This window comes from Anabrus simplex, chromosome 9 (genome assembly GCF_040414725.1).
Source record: "Anabrus simplex isolate iqAnaSimp1 chromosome 9, ASM4041472v1, whole genome shotgun sequence".
Lineage (NCBI taxonomy): Eukaryota > Metazoa > Arthropoda > Insecta > Orthoptera > Tettigoniidae > Anabrus > Anabrus simplex.
In genome coordinates this window covers 35,876,943-35,892,482 of record NC_090273.1, presented here as the reverse complement: position 1 = coordinate 35,892,482, position 15,540 = coordinate 35,876,943, and the positions used below count along the sequence as shown (strand labels likewise).

The 15,540-nt window shown below is 37.4% G+C and overlaps 1 protein-coding gene across 4 annotated transcripts in view; it reads left to right on the top strand.

The window, feature by feature from the left end:
* Positions 1–15,233, top strand: part of mip40 (Myb-interacting protein 40) — a 47,145-nt gene extending 31,912 nt beyond the window's left edge. For 2 of the 4 annotated variants that reach the window (XM_067153749.2, XM_067153750.2), the window contains exons 6-7: positions 10,554–10,702; positions 14,212–15,230. In XM_067153749.2, the coding sequence (XP_067009850.1) occupies positions 10,554–10,702; positions 14,212–14,263 (201 nt within the window). In that variant the 3' untranslated portion in view covers positions 14,264–15,230. Of the gene's footprint in view, positions 1–10,553; positions 10,703–14,211 lie in introns of all 4 variants that reach the window. The other 2 variants (XM_067153751.2, XM_067153747.2) reach the window with 2 other exon arrangements.
* The last annotated feature ends 307 nt before the right edge of the window (positions 15,234–15,540 follow it).

Here is a 15,540-nt window from a genome sequence, read left to right as displayed (position 1 = left end):
GTATTTCTCCAAATCCAAGATGAACCCCACTTTTTCCTTCAAAAAATTTAAATCAGGCTCAAAAGGAAGTTTGTAAAATCGTACAGGCCTACGCATTTTTAGACTTTTTAGACGCCGAACATTGACTTTCGTCACGCCGTATTTCATTCTTTTTTGCGGCTGCATAATTATTCTTTATTTCCGCGGGTTTAAGGGCAATTAACATTGGCATCATAATACCGAAGAGAACTCGTTGAAAATTTTCCGGCAATACCTATTCCTTAACGTCTCTACATTACAATGATCCATCAGGAAATTATTCTTGCTGTCTATAAAACTGTTACTTTTACACAGCGTCAGATATAACCGGCTACTGCTACACGCACGTCTCGCTTGTCAGGTGCGGCCAAATTCAACGGCTAGCGATGTATAAGCCTAATCGCGAACGTTGAAAGTCAACGAACGAGTTTTTTGCGCCACGGTATGGCCAACCGCCCTTGCGTTTTTGTGCACATACCTCACAATTTCATCATCGCCTTCTTTAAAGCGTCCTTGTTGTGGACCACTGAATGCATTGTTTGTACAGTACGCATTTTTTTTAGTTCTTTGTCTTCACGCTAACGCCAAATATTGGCTTTAGTTAGGCCTATGCCGTATTTTACTTGTGGCTGCACAGTTATTCTACATTTCCGAGTGTTTAATAAACATTAACTTAAAATTGGCATTATAATATCGACTAGAACCCGTTGAAAATTTGCCGGCAATACCTTTTCCACGTATCTTTACAATACGACTATCCATCACAAAAATATTCCTGCTGTCTTTAAACCTTAATTTTACTAAGTACAATAGACGCGTTATGACTCTGCCACTGAGTAGCCATGGCTTTTCTAAGAATTCGAAGGGTCGCATGTTTTGATGCCATTCTGCAGATTTGAGAAACACACAGGCACTGTACACTGTACAACCGGTAGCGATGTGTAGTAAAGAAGCGGTCGTCAATGAGTTCTGTGCGCGTGTGAAAAGCAGCGTGGTTACCACGGTAGTTGCCAGTTGTATCCATTATCTTACTGTTAGGCCGCGAATGCAACACCTGTTGAGTTTTCGCATGAGATTCTGAGGAGAAAAAAAAGTCTTGGATTCAGAGAAATACGACATCAGTCCAGAGATTTGTGTGGCAAACACCTCAGCTTTCTTCTTCAAACAGCATCACCTAACCTAACCGTATATGTAGCCTATGATGAAAACATATTTGAAACACATGTAGAGAAATAACCTCCTCGCAAAAAATGTACATGTAAATAGCCGTAACTAGACGCGAGAAGATATGAAATATCCTCTGAAATCAGTGATGCACACTGCCATATCTTGAGGTGTATGACATTCTTACGCAATTTCTGTATATAACATTAAAATTAAGGTATCGTTTATTCAGTCTTTATTTTTGCGAGTTAACAACTGCTATCGGCTACGTTATTTACGCATTTATTACAAAAACATGTTATCCTCTTTCATTTTGAATTTTCTTTAGAGAACAGCAGTCGATGGGTATTACTAATCAACTCCAATATCGCCTTTGAATGTCAACGAGAGAGCTCGCAAATGCACAAAGTGAGCTATACCATACCGAAGATGATCGATCGCATTTTGTTACAAACGTTTCAGTTTTCTTATTCAAACAGCGTCACGTATCCTATCTTGACCGTACTATACGTATGATGAAAACACACTTCAAGCGCCGGTAGAGAAATTATACCCTCCTCTCTATAAATTTTCATAATAACCTTTCCGTAATTTAACCAGACGCGACAAAACACAAACTAACCTATGAAATCAATTAAGCACTCTGCCATATCTCGAGGTGTATCCCATTCTTACTTAATTGCAGTATTTAGCCTCAAAATTAAGCGGTCATTTAGTCAGCCTTAATTTTTAACGTGTTAACCGTTATCGGACATATTTACGCATTTATTACGAAAATATGTTCTCTTTCATTTCAAATTTTCTTTACGGAACAGCTGTCGACGGATATTACTAATCGACTCCGACATCGCCTTCGAATGTCGACGAGAGAAATTGCTAGTGCACATAGCGAGGAAACGATGCCGAAGGTAATCGATCGCATGCAATATCATCGCTGGGGTGCATAAATATCGGTAACGGAAACAATCGCCGTGCTTAATCGCTCGTAATAACGGATGCGCCAGTGATAGGGCTCTCGCTGTAACCGAAGGACGATACACAGGTTAATATAGGAATTTTGAAGGGACAGAAAAAAGTTGTCGCTATAACGGAGTTCTCGTTATATGCCGTACTCACTATAGCGGACTTCTACTGTATATTCCAAGCCATGCATATGTTTGTAGCAGCATGGCAACTAGTCACAATGTACACTATTCAAAACTACTTTGGCGAAGCAGGCTTTGGTGCCAGAAGTTTTTAATGAAGATGGCTCTACAGATGACATCGAGGAAGATTGGGGGGGTTGTATCAAAGAACTCGAGTGCCACAACATTAGAAGAATTTGTTACTTGTGATGATATCCTAACCTCAGCACCACAGATGGATGTTGGAGACCTTTGTGACGATGCAAAAAGACGGTCTTGAAGAGGAAGAAGAAGAGAATCCAGCAGAACCAACTTTCGGAGCAGCAGTGGAGGGACTGAATATTGTCCGCCGATACTTCTCCACCTTCAGCGTTGATGAAGTCCTCATCAACAGTCTCAACCATATTGAGAGAAAACTTCTTTCAGTGAGACATCTGGGCAACAAACTACTGTACTGGACTATTTCAGAAAGTGGAGGTTAATATGTTTATTCTCACAGTTATCATGGTCCATTTTTCACAAATCTCTTTAAACTCGTGTTAGGCCTCTGTTCCTTCAAGTTAAAATTGCAATTCAGCCTGTTTCCCTTTCCTTGCTGCAGGTTGTGCTCCCAGTGGTCCACTAAAGAATTTGTTACATCTGCTGTTTTGTAAATATTTTCTGTTGTTCTTATGTTAAGTTGAATTTTTAGTATTTCTTAACATGTTCATTTATTATTTCTTGACAATATGAATGTATTATTATTTCTTGTGATACATAGCCTATTTTCTTTGAACCCTCTTTCAAGGAAAACCCGTTTTTAAGGAAGAAATATCAAATCCCCCTGAGATTTGTTAAAAAGGGGTTTTACTGTAAGAGCTTTATTGTGTGTTGTCGCAGTTCATTGCCTTTGTAAAAGAAGCCGGCAATTTATCTCTTTTACAGCAATACAATCAGGTGTGTTCCTGTGTTGTATCAGACAGCTTCATACTGCTCATTTAACTAACTTTCATTCGTCATACACATTAATGTATGAATAGGAGCTTTATTCTGTGTTGTTGCAATTTATTACCTCAGTCTGTCTTGATCTTCCTGTTAGATCATTCCTACTTTAATTAGTTCCATATAGCCCCATGACATATATTGAAGTCTATTCAATATAATTTTACAAGATGTGCGGTATTTTATAAGACGAGGGACTTAAGAACATTTGGAACTTTTGTAATCGTTAGACTGAGCAAAGCTGGGTATAAAAATACAGTAGAATCCCGGAAACTCAACATTCCGTTAAAATTCTACATCTGCATATGTAAATACCTAGGTATTTACTCGCCTATAACGACCCAGCCCCCCTCCTTAATTTTAGATTACTGTTGGGGGGGAGGGAAATAATCGCAAAAAATCTATCAAGTGATCTGGCAGCAAGTGCATCATTTCCGTTAACAGTAAAACCCACGCTTCTGCTTGGCTACTCTTTCCCCCACCCTAGATTTCTCAATGCCTGTCCAGCTTCTGAGCTCTGTGTTCTGCACAGCTGCATGTAATTTGTAAATAGAAAATGTCCAGTACACAAGCTGGATTGTAAATGAGCAAGAATATGAATCCATGATTATTTACAGCATCCTTCAAGTTGAATGTATTACAAAATGCTGCAGAAAATGGAGAGCAACGAGTCGTAAAAAGGGTTATTTATTAGTATCTTTCATTTGAAACTGATGTAACCATGCAGGAAAGCTATATTTACTGTTAAATTCATCATAATAGTACTGTTGACTTCTGAAACAACTAGTACAACACAATCTCGTCTCAAAAAATACCACAACAGGATGTAAATGGATCAGAGAAGTAAGAGAGGATCTGAAGGAAATAGGCCTTACAACAGAAGACACCAAAAATAAGATAAAATTAAATACAAAACTCAAGAATACAAACCTCCGCTTTACCCTTACACAAAACAAACCAACAACACGCACATTTTCAACTGAGGAAAGGGCACGAAGATCGGAGCGTCTGAAGAAGTACTGGGAGGACCGCAAAGCCCGAACAATCCCTTCAAAGAGACCTGAACGACGGACTGACTAAAGTGATCCTATGTGGTCATAAAAGAAGAAGAAGAAGTACTGTTGAGGCTCACAAACTCAACCTATGTTGGACTGAGAAAATGTTGAGTTACGAAAAATGAGAAGTTTCAGCTTATAAATCTCATATTTATTCCGTATTGGCTCAGCACAACTAAGGTTAAGTTATGAGTAGGTTCCCACCTTCCAATACTTATCAATTTCTATATAATAGGTTTATTAATTACATAATATAAACCATATAAACTCGAGTACATGTTTCGTTCCGATTATGGAACATCTTCAGCTAAAATTTGTCAAAATGGCAAGACAATTAAAATACATTGATGTTATGATGATACAAAAGCTAAAAGAGACGATAAAATGGAACGAAGATTAAAACATATAATTATGATGATGAAATAAAGTTCATTCATGTTGGTTAAAAATTCAACAAGTCAGTGTTCAAGATTAACAAAATGTACACGTCTCCAACATGAAGAAGAACCTTATCGCCATTTTTAATTCGTCATTTGAACACTGACTTGTTGAATTTTTAACCAACATGAATGAACTTTATTTCATCATCATAATTATATGTTTTAATCTTCGTGCCATTTTATCATATCTTTTAGCTTTTGTATCATCATAACATCAATGTATTTTAATTGTCTTGCCATTTTGTCAAATTTTAGCTGAAGATGTTCCATAACCGGAACGAAACATGTACTAGAGATTATATGGTTTATATCCACTCCGATACATCTACTACCAACTTGGCACCTGAGGTTCCGACTTGGATCAGGATCTTTCCAAATCATTTATGTATTCACAACTTACAACACAAGATCTTCAAGTACCACCTTAGCAAGAACCTCAATTACTATTTCTCAAAATAATGTAAACCATTCCAGAATACAAATCAACATATTGAACTGTTCAATGGACATTCTAACCATCAACATCAATACATAGTAAAAAAAAAAAACTCATCTATTTCTGCTTACATTGAACATTAATATAATTCCTCCATTCTTAAGTCCAAGTTGAAGCTCCAATCGAATTTTATTGTACATATTTTATGTGGAACACCATTCGACTAAATGTTTGTTTACCTTTTTAATGTGTCAAACATGGCTACATAACTTCAATGAATTGACTGGTCAAAAAGTTAAAATATTACAAATTTAAGCCTACAATCAAATTTCACTATAGGCCCTAATTATATATTACAAGAACAAAATTTCTTTTAACGAATTAACCTTTTAATTAGAAATATTAAGGTGTACACCTCATAGAATAATGACCATTCCCATTTTACTTACCTTTTATTTATATATATATATATACTATTTTAATCATATAATGTATATTTTTAATCCACCATTGTAATCACACCATAAGAATCATGATCTATACTTGTCTTTGTTTAATTATTCTCGGCTGATGATGACAGGGAATCTGTCGAAACCGGTACCGAATGTACAAAAGTTGTGATGTTTTAACTGTAATGTAAAACTTTCACACAATATATAGTATTGAAAAGGTGGAACTTATTGTCCTTTCTTTGATGTAAATCTTGTTTCTATACGGAACCTAAATATGAAATTCTTAACGTTAAATGGTTTATATTATGTAATTAATAAACCTATTATATAGAAATTGATAAGTATTGGAAGGTGGGAACCTACTCATAACTTAACCTTAGTAATGAGAAGTTTTACGGAATTGTGGAAGAGTTAAATAAAACTCATTTCCGCTTATATTAAAACTTTTAACATACAGTAGAAGTCCATTATAATGAGTTTTCATAATGGTGATAAATTTACTCGCTAAAGCAGATTGTCATTATGTCCAATTTTCTGTAAATGTCAGAAAAAAATACAAAAACCATCAAAACTGGTAAGAAACTGCAAACAGTTTGTTCGAAACATTTTGCGGATGATTTCCATACAACGGCTTACTTGTTAGTTACGGTATTTTCTAATTCCAATACTCTTTAAATGTGCATTTTCAATTTCATTCTTAAAAATTGTAATGGCATCTGTGGCAAACCTTTCAATTTTCTTACTTCAAACAGCATCGCCTAACCTACTGTAACTCTACCATGCATATTTTATGAAAACCTATTTCAAGCCTTCTGCAGAGTGATAATAACCATTTTACTATAAATTTACCTGGGAACAGTCTTTCATCCTCATCATCATTATCGTACAGTTCCAGTTTCCTGGGTACTGTTAATGAGCCTCTTCCACTTCTTCCTGTCCATATACAACTTGTCATAGAGAACATCATCCACTCTCCATCCTCTGGCAACTAGATCAATCTTGATCATGTCTATACATCGGGTTTTAGGTCTTCCTGCATGTCTTTTTCCCTCCACCTGTCTTTCCAAATTTATTCTGGCTGTTCTTGTAGGCTCCATCCTCATCACATGCCCGTACCACCGTGGTCTGGATGTGCCGATTGTGGCTAATAGGGATGTCTTTATTCCGGCTTCTTTCCTCACCACCTCATTTCTTAACTTGTCCATCTTGGTCTTCTGGATGGTGGATCTAAGAAATTTCATCTCTGATGCTTGCAGTCTTGATGAATCTCTTTTTGTGAGGGTGCACGCTTCAATACCATAGGTCAATATTGGTATGAAATAGCTGTTAAACATCATCAGTTTGGCCAGTTTTGGAATCATGTCATCCCAAAAATTTGTTCTTATTTGTTGGCAGAATTCCAATCCCTTTTGCACTCTGTTTGTAATTTCCTTTCTGACCAAATTACCACTGGAGATTACACTTCCAAGGTAAGGAAAACTATCCACACACTCTAGCAGATGGCCTCCTAGTTTCACACTTGCTGGATGTCCTTCTCTGTTGACTGCCATCACCACTGTCTTTGGTCTCGAAGATGTTGAGGTGGATACGTTAAGTCTGGCCTGTACTTCCTCTTCTGTTTCATCCCAAATCATATCATCAGCAAAGGCCACTGCATTCAGTTCACCTAACTTTTCCTAGACGTTCTTCATTATATTGTCCCTAACAGTGATGAACAGTAGTGGGGACAGTGCACTTCCTTGCTGAACTCCACTCTTGGTCTCAAATCTTGATGATGGACCTTCTCCAATTTGTACACAACTAGTACAGTCTTTGTACAACATCTGAATTTTCCTTACCAGTCCTTCAGGCACATTTCTTTTCCTCAGGCACTCCCAGATCTTATCTCTTATAACACTATCATAGGCCTTTTCTATATCCAGGAATACAATGCCCAGGTTCTTGTCTTTCTCCCAATACTTTTCCATCGGCATGCGGGTGCTAAAAATGATATCCATTGTTGATCTGTTGCTTCTGAATCCTCTAACTGTGGCTCAATGATGGTTCTCAATCTCCTTTCTATGATCTTCTCTAGAATTTTTAGCCTGTGAGACAGCAGTGTTATTCCTCTATAGTTGGTGGGTTTCTGTCTGTTGCCTTTCTTAAACAGGGGAATTATAATGCCCTTGCTCCAATCTGCAGATATTTCGTTGTCTGTCCATCTGGCATTTAGTACTCTGTGCAATTATTGTATACCTTGGATGCCTGCTGCCTTTATCATGTCTGTATTCACTTCATCTGCACCTGAATATTTTCCTTTAGGCATAGATTTTAAGGCTGTCTCAGTTTCTGTTCAGGTGATGGGAGGTTCCTCTTTCTAGGCTTGGATTTCCAGTTCTGTATTTTGTTCTTGAACTGATCTATTCAGTAGGTGGTCGAAATGGTTCTTCAGACTTCTCTCATGTCACTTCGTATCCTAACCAGATTTCCATTTTCATCTTCAAGTGCCTTTATGGTATTCATTGGCTTCCTTTTACCTCAGATAACACTATACAGTAGTTTCTTATTGCCTCTGCTGTCTTCCTCTAGTGTCTGAATGAATATATTCCATGCCTTAGTCTTTTCTTCGGTAACTCGCCAGGCTGAGTGGCTCAAACGGTTGAGACGCTGGCCTTCTGACCCCAACATGGCAGGTTCGATCCTGGCTCAGTCCGGTGGTATTTGAAGGTGCTCAAATACGTCAGCCTCGTGTCGGTAGATTTACTGGCACATAAAAGAACTCCTGTGGGACTAAATTCCGGCACCTTGGCATCTCCGAAAACCGTAAAAGAGTAGTTAGTGGGACGTAAAGCAAATAACATTATTATTCTTCTGCAACTGTTCTTTTAACGTCCAGTTTCTTGTTTCGGTATAATTGTTCAGGGTTTCTGATCTTTGCCTCATCTCTAGTAAGATCTGGTTTATTTTTCTCCCAATCCCTTTCTTTCCGCAAGAGATTTCTTTCCCTCATTGCTACTCTTACTCTTTCATTCCACCAAGGTGTTTCCTTCTCCCTCATTTTCATACTTATCTTTCCACAAACTTCCTTAACCAATGTGTCCCTTAGTCTGGTACATTCCTCCTCTCCATTTTTCCTTTCATCTCTTGATAACAAGGTTTTTATCCAGTTGTGATCGAAGTATCGTTGCCAACTCACAAGCGTTCTGATAATCAGTTTCCTTATCTGTTTTCTGGAGTTCCCATACTTTGATTTTTGGCATTTTCCTGCTCTGTACTTTTGGCACATAGAAATTTCTCAGGTCCGCTAGTAATAGATGGTGGTCACTGTCAAGACCCTTGCTGGGTATTACTCTGACATCTGTTACCATTCTGCTCCTTTCATCATCTGAGATGACATAATCAATTACATTATTTTGTAGTCCATCCCAACAGTATCATGTTATCTTATGGCTCTGTCTCTTCTTGAACCAACTATTTTTCACCACCAACCCATTCCTCATACAGAAGTCAAGGGGATGTTCACCTTCCATATTTCTTCCACCATATCCATAAGGTCCCATTATGTTCTCATATCCTGTTCTGTCTGTCCCAATCTGTGCATTGAGATCTCCTATAATGATTACTCTCTCTTTACTAATAACTTTTTCCAGATCATCAAGAAACTGGTTCTTATCCTCTTTTGACAACATCCAATTTGAGGTGCATTCTATGTACAAGATGTATTATGTACCCATAACAACTTACAGAGAAGAAACTTGGACAATGACAAAGAAGGATGAGAGAATACAGGCATCCGAAATGAAGTTCTTGAGAAGTATGATACAGAAGAGTAGAAGAGACAAAATAAGGAAAATCCGGGAAGAAATTGTAGTGGAAAAAATGTATGACAGAATGGAGAGGAGCCGATTAAGATGGTTTGGGCACGTAAAGCGAATGAGTAACGAAAGAATGCCAAAAAAGGTGATGGAAATGCAAATGCAAGGAAGGAGAGGCCGTGGACGACCACGTGTAGCACAGAAAATGTACAAGTGTGATTATTTTTGGCATGGTTCGAGTAGTAATTGATGTTCTAACGGGCTTATAACCTAATACAGACCATAGGGGAAGTCCAAGAGACCCAGACCCATCATTTGGTAGAGTGAAGGTTTCCGTCAAAGAGAGGTAAGAGCTTTGAAGGATACAATCCAACGCAGTATTATAGAAAGAAACCTGGACTGGGACACAGTGTTGGAGGAGTGGTGGAAGGACCGAAGAAAGTGGAGAGGAACCATATTTGCCTCTACCCAGCTACAGCTGGACAAAGGGAAATGATGATGATGATATCTGTACCAAAGTTATATTTTCTTTTCCTAAATGCACAGTCACCTTTATTATTCTTTCACTCCTTCTAGATCTTTACTCATGATGAAACAAACACCGTTCCTCATCTCTTTGTTATTTCCATGCCAATACAGTGTATACTTTTTTCTTAATTTTTTCATTTCTCCCCCTCTCCATTTGGTTTCATAACCCCCAGTATCATTAATTTCCTCCTTTCCATGAGATCCACTAGTTCTCCACATTTTCCTGCGAGACTGAGTAAGTTGATGGTCCCAGTCCGTGTTAGTCTCCTCGAACCCACTCTCTCCCAAATGCAAGTTCCTAGCTGTGCAACTTTAACTGCACAACCAACTCGTTCGGTCCCAGAATAAATCAGCTAATCATTGATTCCAAGAGTCTGTAATATAGTTAAAAATGTTAATAATATGAAACTTCACATTTAGTGGAGGTACCCTTTCTTTGGTTACAGATATTTGTATAATGAGAAAAAGAAGCAAATTCTTCCTCCATTTGAGAAACTTCTCAAGAGAGGTTCACCCTAGTTCATAGCTGGATGACCTGACCATATTTATTGTTTTTTTCAGGAGGGGAAGCAGCCTATTTCCCGAGAGGCCCTCCTCCAAAAACACCTGACTCGATGGACTGCTGTCAGGAGGAAGTGGTATAATGCATCTCGCTCGAATGAAGAACGATATGCTGAAAGTGGTCGGATACTCAGAGCTATCTACAAAAAGTAAGTTTGAAGTTATTTTGAAGGCTTGACAGAGGAAGGTTTACTTTAGTTGATAGGTAAGTACTTACTAAATGAATAGGGAATTTTGTACTTAAAGTGTTTGTTCAATGCCAAAATTCAATATAAACATCAGTTTTGTTGGTGATATAAAAAAATAAGCTTCTGCTGTAGTAAAACTCCTGTTCACGGCCTAATAATGGGCTGGATTCTCTTTTTTATAATCCACTGTGCTGGTTAAGTACTTACCTTCTGCACTTTACTGTTCAGATTCAAAACTTGGGATGCCAACCTTTGTTACATTTTCTGTAAAACATACAACTTTTTGGTGTATTTTACAGATGTAGGAATGAACTCTGATCGTATGATTTTTCAGTATTCCCACTTAAATATATCTCATCATCCTACCAATAGATGATGATTAATATTTAATTTATATCTCTAAGATTTTTGCTATTCAATAATAGCTCGTTTACCTCATTCAGTAATTAATTAGAATTTGAACAGACAATTGTTTGATAGTCTGTTTCATATATATCCGCGTCGTTTATCGTGGTTGCCTCATGGCATTGTCTCTATTATCCTCCGTTACTGAAAACCGACTTCAAAGGTTGGCACCTCTGTCTTAGGTATCCTATCCTTCTCCGGTTTACGCAAACTACTTCTTCTGTCGAGTTCATTCCTAACTTAGCTTTTATCTCCTTGTTCTCTGTACCCTACTGCCATTGTACCAGCAATCATTCTCTCTGCTTTCATGTCTGTTATTTGTAACTTTCAAATAAAGTATCCTGATTCCACCCAGCTTTCACTCTTGTTGTGCCGAATAATTAGTAAAATAATATATATGTGAATACTCCGCACATTTTTTTTTCAAAATTTAGTTCAGAAAAACTCGGATTTGCACATTATTTGAAATACGGTTGGTACTGCTTTGTCTCAACAATGTATCCCGTTATACTCTTCACGCTTTCTGGCGTTGGTCAGTAGCACATCAGAAGTGAAGTGTGAACCACATATTAAGTATGGCTACAAAATCTCATAATTGCTCATTAACAGTTGAAGATAAGCTTAGGGTTATTAGAGATGCAGAGAACATTGGAAACTGCACAACAGGAAGAATGTGCTATGTCAGAGAAAGTTGTACTCATGGGTTTAAAAAAAAAGTCACTTAAGTTTTTGCACATTGCTATACAGCTAATACCACACAGCACACTCATTATGACAACACAAGCAAAAGTAGCAAAATAAAAATATCAGGGGAAGGTAAGAAAACTGCATGACATTTCTGATCCATGGGTTGCGTACCCAACAGCATGTGAAGATTTGTGTGTTTCATGTAAATTGATCTTTTACTGGATTCCTTTTTGGAGTACATCATTATGTAGGGTTAAACTCTTGTAAACACATATTAAAGCCAGATTTTTTTTTCAAAATTATCTCCTAAAATTAGGGTATGCATATTATTAGTGTATATACAGTATGAAAGCAGTTTGATTTCAGTCTGTTTGATGTTGGAGTTTTAACCTCTTAGATATCACTCCTCGATTTCTTCTGTTGTCTTAAGGCCGGTCTCCACTGATTAACATTTAACACCAACATGTTAAATTTAACATGTTACAATTGACATGTATATTGTGATTGTCTTCCAATTGACTTTTGCATGTTAACTCAGAATGTTGAGGTTAACACTTTTAACATGTTGGTGTGTTTTCCGCTTCAAGTGGAAAACATGTCAAGTCAATTCGTTGTTCGTGAGATGTTGGCATTGCTTCGGCAACTTCCTTGCCGTTTCCATGTCAACAGATAGGCAAACGACGCAAACGACGTGCTTCTCGTGAAGTAGGATTATAGTTACAAGACTCCGCAACACTCATTCTCTTTGTTATAACTTATAAGCTACAAATACAGTATCGGTACGCGCACGTGTGTCGTTCTCTCTGCACTATACTAAAATTTATAGTCAGAAATGGAGTGGAGCAAGATTACTTTGGACTTAATTAATGATATAATAGAAAGGCCTTGTTTGTGGGATGTCTCATCAAAGGAATACAGAGATAAAGCGAAGAAAGCCGACAGTTTCCAGGAACTCTAAATTATCTATAATTGTTCCCGCGAGTGCATTGAAAAAACCTAGCGTCCCTCCGCTCCCATTACAGTCGAATATTGCAAAAGAATCAGAAGTCGGGTGCGGGAGCGGACGAGGTTTATACTTCAAAGTGGTTTGCTTTTGAAGCAATGAGCAGGATGAGGGAAAGAACTGTGCCTAATAAAACTGCATTTCTAAGTCATAACAAGAAGCAACAGTGGCTATAACAAAGGGCCAAATCCTCTTCATCTGAGTCCATTGTCCTTATTTGAAAATACTAGACACCACCTAAATGTATTACCACAAATTAATATCGTCGCTCGACCGGTAAAAGGTTGTATTCCACAAAGCTCTTCCAATCAATTATTCTCCTTAAGACTGGTCACGCCTCCCAGCCACGTATGGATATGCAGTCCATCAGAACAAATTTTGTTGTGTTATATTTTCCTATGACCATGTGTGAAGAAAAATTAACCTTACAGTACCGTACTGTAGGAATGTATGCCTATGTTTGCATTACGTATTTACACACTCCTATGAAGAAGTTCTTCGATGAATAAGTGAAAAGAGATCCTTTTTAGCAACAATAAGAAAAAGAAGAGACCAGTTAATTGGCCATCTCTATAGGCACAATGGATTCATAGTTAATGTCATAGAAGGAAAGATTCAAGGTAAAAGAGGAAGAGGAAGACCTAGACTGCAATATTCAAGACAGATCAGAGATGATGTAGGAACAGGCTCATATGTGGAAATAAAGAGATTAGCAGATTACAGAGAAGAGTGGAGAAGACGAATTGTTGCCAACCAATCTTAGGATTGAGAATTAAGAAGAAGTAGTGTACAATGCATGTAAGGTTCATTTTCGTTTAATCGTTGACATAGGAAAACGAACACAACGGACATTGTTCTGATGGACTGCGTATCCATATGTGGCTGGGAGGCGTGACCAGTCTTAAGGAAAATAATGGATAGGAAGAGTGTTGTGGGATACGTTTTACAGGTGAAGCGACGATATGATGAACTACTTAGGGCCTATATATAAACAAAGAAAGTCAAGTTTAACATGTTTATTAAGTGTGGACACAATGTTAAATGAAACAGTATTCAACATTTAACATTGAACATGTTGATAGTGTCACCAGTTAACATTTAACATTTTTAACACTTAACATGTTGTTGTTAAATGTTAATCAGTGGAGACTGGCCTTTAGATATTTAATTTACATCTATTAAATTCAATCTACTGTAAATCTTTATCTTTTTGGTGAATAAAAGTGTGGCCATCAATATAGATTTATTTTTATTGGTCTGCCCTTTTTTCCCTGTCTTTGTGGTGGCTGATATTTTCTTTTTCATTACATAGTACTAATCATGTGTCACTTTCTAGTGTTAAATAATTTTATAATTTTCCCCTTTCTCTTTTCAGGGCACAGATAGCTTTGAATGAAGATATGATGAAGCAAGAAATATTAACATAATTTTTTAGTATTTTTAAAAATGTACATATTTTTAGTTGTTGAATATTGTTTGCTACAGTAAGCAGCTGCTTGATGCACTATAATGCATGTTTTCATAGAGGAATTTATTGATTCCTATTACAGTATATAATTGTTTAGATTTTATAAACTGTTCATATAAGCATATATAAAACTTGTATTATAGACTGGCTGATAGATAGGAGCTGATTTTATTTCTTTTCTTCTGTATAGATATTAATGTACCCTTCTTAGGAGTGAGGTTTAATTGGCATAACTTCAGGCTTGTGCAAAAATACAAAGAAAATTGTACTATTATAATACCATATCAGCCTGAATAGAACACAATGTTAGACAATGATTTTACGTTAAAATATACTGATACAAATCATAATTATGTTATTTGTGAAGGTCTATTTGTATCATTCCCCATCTGTACTGGCATTGCAGCTGAGGGCCAAGGCTCCTTGTGCTACACAGTTCACACTTGTGACCTCATCAGGGTGTGGGAAAACTGGTGGAAGACAATTTGTTAAGATTCATAACTTAATTTTGTGTTCACTAAACTCTTAGCTTTAGAAAATATGCAGGTGTTACGCTTTTCTCTGGCTGGCAGTGTTAAATCGTTTGCTTCAATAGCATTGGAGGAGGAATGGTAGGTTTTTGCCGTAGGGACCAACGTTAGAGGACACCTATTTTAAGTGTAGTTCACAGTAAAACCAATGAGTAAGAATAATTCCATGGACCAGGATTTGTTAGTTTCTGAAAGGCCACATACATCATCCTAATTGACAGACTTTATAAACATAAAATCTACATACAGTGGAACCTCGATTATCCGTTCCCGGAAAATACGTTTTCCCGGAATATGCGTTCAAATTACGTGGTCCCGCGAGCATCGTAATTAAATCACGTTGTAAAAGTCCCGCATTATCCGTTCCTCGAAGAAACGATTTCCCCGATCAACCGTCCAGAAATTCCAGTCCCATCAACGCTAAATCCTCGATCAATCGGTTTTCAATAAACTGTATCTCACAAAAGGACGGCTATGGCATATTTATGGATCTTGGCGTTAACGCCCCGTCACTGCGATAATTAAATCAAGTACTGTACCGGTACTGGAAAAGCGATCGGCGGTGAACTTGCATAAGGGACCATCTTAGCATCGCATTCGGGTGGTATTGTTTAGAGAATCTCGGAAAATCATAAAGCAGAGAGTGGCGACAACAATTGCAAGGAGACACGGCGCATTTCGACAGCTCTGCTTGAAGACGGAACGA